Below are 8,097 nucleotides of genomic sequence, written 5' to 3' on the forward strand. Positions count from 1 at the left end.
GAATTGAATTGAACTGAATTGAATTGAAGGCCCCAAGTCCTTCTGGGTCATCCAGGTCTTGAAACCATATTTGAAAGAGGGGTGAAGGAAGCCATCTATGTGAAACTGGAAAAACCATCCCTCAACAGAGGAGGAGATCTGCGACACCACCTATCTCCCACTTACAATGCCGTCCTTTCATCTCTACCCAGGAGACTCAAGAAGCCTGGCCTCCAAGAACAACAGTCGCTCACTAACGGCTCCAACGGCTCTCATCACCACTGAACAATGAAGTCGTAAACTAACACCCCCAACGACCATCGCTGCTAAACAAATGCAAATCAATAGCTCCGATGGCGACGGGCGCAGCTGGACATCGGCGCATAGGAGAGCCACGCATATCTACGGCTCTGTTAGTGACGGGCGTGGGTAAACATCGGAACACAAACAGCCATGGACATCAATAGCTCTGACAACGACTCCAAAGAGGATAAATTCTGAGTCTCATCACCAGCCAGTCAGACTAGCTTGGTCTAGCCAGAAAGGCATGAACTGGGGAAGCCTCTTGGATGAGAGGCGAAACGTCTTCAGGGATATATACCAAGTCCAGTTGCACTTGATTCAACTCCTTTGGAGAACCATGACCTGGATGAATGAGAACATTCACAGACATACCTGTTCCTTTATGTGGAGAAAGTTCACATCTGCTCTCTGAAACACCTTTGACAGCATTGATATGTGGGGCAACACATGTGCTTGAAGGTAGAGGGCAGCCACAAAGCGGTATGTGGCACAGAAGATGTATATAGGCCTTTGGCCACTGGGCACTTCCTTGTGCTCGCCCCCTCTGTAAGATCAGCCAGCATGTCTGGAAGGCTCCTCTGGAGATTTTGTATGGCTAGATGCCGAGATAATCACCTGGTATCTTTCACTTCCTACCAACAAGTAAGTATAAAATAAATGATATGAGCCCACAATGGTATTGTGAAAATGGTGAAAACGCACCTTAACTTGCAAGTCGCTCAGACCGAGAGTAGTGGCAGTGGCTCTCAGTGTGGCTGATGTATGTGCGCTGTTTCTAAAGAACAGGCGCAGTTCCTGTAGAATGTCCCTAAAGTTAGCCATATATCTGACAGCATCTGAGGCATCTTTGCATGCCAGTGCTAGTCTGTGAGCAGCACATGCCACAGAAACCAGGTTTGGAAAACTGTGAGCTGCTTTGCCACTTCAGTCACACGCCTAGGTTTAAGGCGTAAGTTTAGTGTTGGGGGTGTCATTTTGTTTCCTTTGTTAAATGTGGGCCTATAAAGCCCTTTGAGACTGCAACTATGATTAAGGGCTATACAAATAAACTTGACCGGTGTTAAATAACAGCTGACAATACAAATTTCACACAATCTACCAGATTTAACAAAAACTCCATACCCTTCATCACCGCTGCACTGTCTGTCCAGAGTCCATAGAGCCTGTCTACCGGGAGCTCCTTCTTCTGTAGTACTCTTGATGGCAGCAACAATGCTGTCAGCTTTCCCATCTTCCAGAGTTACCAGGTCAAGGAAGTGGTTAAAAACATACCCCTCTTCATCCAGATGTCTAAAATAAAATTAATAGTTTTTCACACATCTTATATTAATAAGTATCAACTAGGCCTAAATCTTTATTTAAACGCACAGCATTCCTTAAAAACACACACACAAACACACAAAAAAAAACCCACCTAACATTCATCAACCTCTAGGCTGATTGCTTGAGATGACCTTACCTCTTCCACAATAGGCAGATCTACTATCTGTAAGGATTTCCAGCTTTTCATCCACTATTCTGTGTGATTGGTAATTGTTTCTTTGATCCACCTGAGAAAGGGAGGTAATTTAACATTTTGCTAGGCCTGTGATTAAAGTTCTTAGTTTCACAAGCATCAGTTTGTAATAGGTTTACCTTCAGCTTGTCAAAGTAATCACAACCTAAAAGCTGAGCTAGACTTAACAGCTTAGGGTAGTTGGTGTGGTGAGCAATCTCATTCTTTACTAGACAGTAAAGGCTTGAAACCCCTATGATGGCCTCATGCTCGATAATAATGGTGCGCTCAAAAGCCTGCAACACTGAGTAGCCTAGACCAAGGTCAAAGAAATAATATGGGCCAGTCATGGTTAATAAGTTGCAGAAATGAGCTATACATTAAAAAACTTATATACCTGATGCAAGTGAGGCCTGATTCTTTTCTACCAACGGTGGCTAACCATGTGCCATGGAGAGCCATGTGTATGCAGGTTTTCATTCCAACCCGACAAGCAAAGAGGAAGAATACATTCTTCTCTTTGCTTGAAGGGTTGCTAATCAGTGAAACCACCTGGTGTGGAGTCCGGCTGGAATGAAAACCTGCATACACGTGGCTCTCCATGGCACATGGTTAGCCACCCCTGCTTTAAATTCTATTAATGAGGCTCTGAGGAGATGTGGCACTCCACGTAATTCTTGCGAAATACAAGAGCCCCAGCTTCTATGAAAGCCCGTTTTAAGGGGCCTTTCTTTACTGCAGGCTTTTGTTGCCTGCACACTCGGCAAAACATTCCTAAAAAAAAAACGTGTTAATTCTTACAAAAATAAGTTTTGTTACAAATATGGCCTTGCAAATGCCATTCGTACCGTGCTTCGTGAGGTAGAGCCAGTGCTTGAACTGTGGAATTTTGAGCCAGTCAGGGTTTCATTTTGATTTGCGACGCCTGGAAACTGAAAATGGTGCATTGGTTGGAATACAGCATTTAAACGGTGGGGTTCCCCTTGCTCTGTCATACCATGTCTCTCTCAGTGAATGGGATGCTTGGAGCTGTGCTGCTTGCTCACCTGCCTCTACCACACTGGGACCTGCTGCTGCTGCCTCTCCCTCGTCACTCCCACCACTTGTGCCAGCAGCTTCACTGACCGACCCCTGGAATTGAGAACAAGCTTGAATCTAGTCTCGTTTCTGCATTTCGTCTCACTGTTGACAGCAATTGTAATTTCACATCAAATTGACTGACACATGTAATTATTGAGGCTTATGCATTTATTTATTGCCATTTCACTCTAAATGCTAACGTTGGCTAAGTTACCTGTGGTGCCATGCGTCTCTCTTCCTCACGCCTATTCTCTTAAAATATCTTTCAATACTCATATGTGCTGAGTCACTGCCTGAAAAATTAGTAGTCTAACCTTAGCTGAAGTTAGTCTGTGTCTTTCTAACTGCCATAGCCCGAAGAGAAAACAGTAGACCCCCCTTATTCACGGGGGTATGTTCCAAGACCCCCAGCGGATGCCTGAAACCGCCGATAGTACCGAACTCTATGTACACAGTACTAAGTGAGTAACGGGCGGGTAGGGTATAGACGGGTTTCCTGTTTACAAACGTTACTGGGTGCGTGCGCAGCCAGGGGGGCAAAACCCCTTTGGTAGCTCTCAAAAGATTATGAGATGCATAATCTTTTGAGAGCTACCAAAGCGGTTCAACAGTGAACATGGTCAACATTCCAAAGGGGTCACATGGAATGCGGAACATTTCCCGCCCGTCCTTTTGGCGGTTTGTGCAGTTTATTGCACAACAACTGCGCGTCATCTCTGCTGTATCTGCGCTCTGTCTTGGTTAAAATCTCTGCGCTGTAGCTGCTTTCTGCCCCCTAGTTGCGCACGCATCTCTGTGATGACGTTGCACGGAAACCCTCCTATACGGCGTGGATACGCTGGACAAAGGGATGATTGACGACCCGGGCGGGACGGCGCGAGAGTTCATCGCGCTACTCAGAACGGCGCGCTATTTAAAACGTGTGAGTTGTTTTTCTGGAATTCTGCGTTCCGTACTTCGGGACCGCGGGTAACCGGGACCCGCGGGTAACCGGGACCGCGGGTATAACCCAGCCCGCGGGTAACCCAACCCGCGGGTAACCGGGACCGCGGATCCGCGGGTAACCCAGCCCGCGGGTAACCGGGACCGCGGGTAACCCAGCCCGCGGATCCGCGGATAAGGGGTCACCGGGATCATCGTGGCCAGGACGACGCTGCATGCTGCGCAACGTCACGTCACGTCACGTGTAGTGAACACACTCTTGAGTCTTGTGGCTGCCGGCGCAGCAGAGTCGCCGCTTTCTTTCATAGAACTCGAACCTGTGACCAAAGTCCGAGAGCAGTCGCACAGCGCGGAGAGAAGGAGCCGCTTTACGTGTCCGCCTCTTTAACGACGTCATGCCGGAGAGCGCCACTCGGCGGATCCGCAGAGCGGCGCGACTGTCACTAGCCCCTTCTCGCGATAGCAGAACGGACAGGTACGGGAGGGGTAGCGCGAGGGCAGGTCGTTCACTGGAGGGACTGGATCGCAGATGGCGTCGGTCGGTCTCTCGGGGGAATAAACGCCTAAAAATAAGAGACGCTAAAATGGGGTTGGCGACCGTTAACATGCCTGGGCGGGGCGGGGCGGGGCGGCCCGCCCACGTAAAGCGTGTGTGTGTGTGTGTGTGTGTGTGTGTGTGCGCGCTGTATTAATGGAGAGATCCGTGTTATTGTGCTCAGGCTTCCCCACAGCACCTACACGCGCCACAGCGCATTGCTGCGTGCAAGCTTCTGTATGGTCGGTCGTCCATAACATCCTCTGCGCCCCAGTGTTGTGTGACGTCATTTACAGCAACAGAAACACTGCTTAGTCGAGAGAATAAGGATGTGTTTTTTGAACCCTGTTAGGCTGTAGGTGGTCCGGCCACCGACTGACAACATGCAACATCATTTGGTGCCACAAAACAACTCGGTTTCACCGCAACTCCAGAGAGACAGAAATGATCAGGACAAGTGCAGGAGTTTTTCATGTACCATCCATGTTGCATGAGGTCGAAAATTGCCAATTTTTTTCCTTTAAATTATGCTGTTTTTATATTCCACCCTCTAGACCTCCACCAGCTCTTAGTTCCTGAAGAGGAGGTTCCCTCTGTGAAGCAGGAGTGGAATCCCAGTCTGCTCCAGGAGAAGCCCGAGCCCCTACATGTTAAAGAGGAGGAGGAGGAGCTCCAGATTAGTCAAGAGGAAAAGCAGCCTCAAGCAGTGGAGAAGGGGGCTGACATCACCAAGTCTCCATTCACTCCTGTCCCTGTGAAGAGTGACAGTGATGAAGAGGAAGCTCAGTTCTCACAGCTTCATCAAAGCCAAACTGGGGAGGAAGCCAGCAGCTCAACTGAGCAGATGAAGAGAGAAGCTGATGGAGAAGACTGTGGACTGTCAGAACCAGCCAGGAACTTGGGTCCAGCTGCTGATGTACAACCAGTTAGTGATGGACAGTTCTTCTCTTCACACTGCTGTGAGACTGACACTGAAGACGGTGAGGATGAGGGAATGGAGACTAGAGAACATCAGTCAGGCTTAGACACAACACAATACAAAGTAGAGCGTATTAGTAATAGGAGAGCTGCTGAAGCAAGAAACTTCAAATGCTCAGTTTGTGGGAAATTCTTTAGTCAAAAAGGAAATTTGCAGAGACATATGAGACGCCATTCAGGGGAAAAACCCTTTAGGTGCTCCGTTTGTAGTAAGGAGTTTTCTCAAAGGGTCGCTATGCAGACACACATGACCATTCACACAGGAGAGAAACCATTTAGCTGCTCATTTTGTAGTAAAGTATTTTCTCAAGGAGGGAATATGCAGGACCACCTGAGAGTACACACCGGAGAGAAGCCCTTTAGCTGCTCAGTCTGCGGTAAAAGGTTTTCTGTAAGAGGAACTCTGAAGCAACACATGAGAACCCACACGGGAGAGAAACCATTTCGCTGCTCGTGCTGTGGTAGAGAGTTTTCTCAAAGAGGAAATATGCAGGACCACATGAGAGTACACACCGGAGAGAAACCTTTCGCTTGCTCCGTGTGTGGTAAAGGGTTCTCCAAAAAAGCCAATATGCAGACACATGTAAGAACGCATACAGGAGAAAAACCCTTCACTTTGTTCAGTGTGCGGCAAAGAGTTCTCTGAAAGAGGACATTTGCAGAAACACCTGAGAAAACACACCGGAGAAAGACCTTTCAGTTGCTCCATCTGTGGTAAAGGGTTTTCCCAACGAGGAAATATGCAGGGCCACATGCGAAAACATACAGGAGAGAAGCCGTTTAGTTGCTCTGCCTGTGGTAAGGGGTTCTCCAAAAAGGTAAATATGCTGACACACATGCGAATGCATACAGGAGAAAAACCTTTCAGTTGCTCCATCTGTGGTAAAGGGTTTTCTGAAAGAGGTCACATGCGAGAACACACAAAAACCCATACTGGAGAGAAGCCGTTTCAATGCTCTTTCTGTGGTAAAGGGTTTGTTCAACACGGGAATATGCAGGACCACGTGCGAACCCATACGGGAGAGAAGCCCTTTAGCTGCTCAGTCTGTGGTAAAGGGTTTTCTCAAGGAGGAAATATGCAGGACCACATGAGCGTACACACCGGAGAGAAGCCCTTTAGCTGCTCAGTCTGTGGTAAAGGGTTTTCTCAAGGAGGAAATATGCAGGACCACATGAGAGTACACACCGGACAGAAGCCCTTTAGCTGCTCAGTCTGTGGTAAAGGCTTCACCGCAAAAGGAGTTCTGAAGCAACACATGAGAACCCACACGGGAGAGAAACCATTTCGCTGCTCGTGCTGTGGTGAAGAGTTTTCTCAAGGAGGAAATATGCAGGACCACATGAGAGTACACACCGGACAGAAGCCATTTTGTTGTTCAGTTTTTGGTGAAGAGTTTTCTCAAGGAGGAAATATGCAGGACCACATGAGAATACACACCGGAGAGAGGCCATTTTGTTGTTCAGTTTGTGGTAAAGGGTTTTCTCAAAAGCCAAATATGCAGGACCACATGAGAATACACACCGGAGAGAGGCCATTTTGTTGTTCAGTTTGTGGTAAAGGGTTTTCTCAAGGAGGAAATACGCAGGACCACATGAGAATACACACCGGAGAGAGGCCATTTTGTTGTTCAGTTTGTGGTAAAGGGTTTTCTCAAGGAGGAAATATGCAGGACCACATGAGAATACACACCGGAGAGAGGCCATTTTGTTGTTCAGTTTGTGGTAAAGGGTTTTCTCAAAAGCCAAATATGCAGGACCACATGAGAACCCATACAGAGGAGAAAGCTAGTGGTTGTGATGCTTGGTTGTGGTGAGCAAGTTTGCTGGTGGAGGTTTTGCAGATATGGCAAGCCACTTCTTGGTCTTATCACAAGTGCAGTAATTTGTACTCCTCTTAGACATTAGACACTGATTTTTGAAGTTCACATAGAATCAATTTCCAAGATGCGATCTGTAATGTTCCTCCATTGATCAGTTACATATATCGTCCATGTGTACGATGGGGTCCGGTTCCATAATACTGCCAGCCATCGATACCATGGTTGGAGACACTCCGTATACCACTGTTGAAATGTTTTGATGGGGTAAGACAAATGCTGGTGCGGCGGCAAACATCTACGTGTTGGAAACCACTCCAGCAGGACGAAAGATTGAAATGTGACGCCGATATGGAGACGCCTCTGTCAGACAGATGATCAGTGGAAGTAAAAAGCAATGTGACCATGTAGTTTGATGTAGTTTGATGACGTTTAGGCGGTTTGTGTTGGCTCTGGTCCGAGGATTGCATTTGTTACAAGGATGCGGACTATTAACTGCCAAGCTGCGCCACACGAGCCACAGTGTCTGCTACACCTTTGAGGGGAAGAGGAAGGCCAGAGAGGAGGTTTATGGAGGTGGTGAGGGAGGACATGCAGGTGGCTGGTGTGACAGAGGAAGATGCAGAGGACAGGAAGAGATGGAAACTGATGATCCTCTGTGGCGCCCCCTAACGGGAGCAGCCGGAAGTAGTAGTAGTAGCAGTAGGTGTCATGAGGTTTCTCAGATGCTGCATCAGTTGCCAACATGTCACCACACAACATTAAATGATTCGCTGTTCCCGATTTTCACCGTTGTTCTAGATGCCTCACGTCTTTCAGGACAGGCCATTATCAGGTTGAAATCTTGCAGTCTGGACGGTTTGGAGTCAAAGCAAGAGAGGCAAGATTGAGATGGTTTGGACATGTGTGGAGGAGAGATGTTGGGTATAACTGTAATCGGTTCCAGTAGTTCTGGTTCTGTCTGGCTG

At 47.7% G+C, this 8,097-nt stretch overlaps 1 protein-coding gene across 1 annotated transcript; it reads left to right on the top strand.

Moving 5' to 3' along the window:
* Positions 1-4,194: 4,194 nt before the first annotated feature.
* On the top strand, positions 4,195-7,126 carry LOC130128484 (gastrula zinc finger protein XlCGF57.1-like). Its single transcript, XM_056298084.1, has 4 exons — positions 4,195-4,285; positions 4,889-5,314; positions 5,937-6,215; positions 6,384-7,126. The coding sequence occupies exons 1-4, from the start codon at positions 4,195-4,197 to the stop codon at positions 7,124-7,126; spliced, it is 1,539 nt and encodes a 512-aa protein (XP_056154059.1).
* Positions 7,127-8,097: the final 971 nt, after the last annotated feature.

The sequence above is a fragment of the Lampris incognitus genome, chromosome 18, assembly GCF_029633865.1.
Source record: "Lampris incognitus isolate fLamInc1 chromosome 18, fLamInc1.hap2, whole genome shotgun sequence".
Classification (NCBI taxonomy): domain Eukaryota; kingdom Metazoa; phylum Chordata; class Actinopteri; order Lampriformes; family Lampridae; genus Lampris; species Lampris incognitus.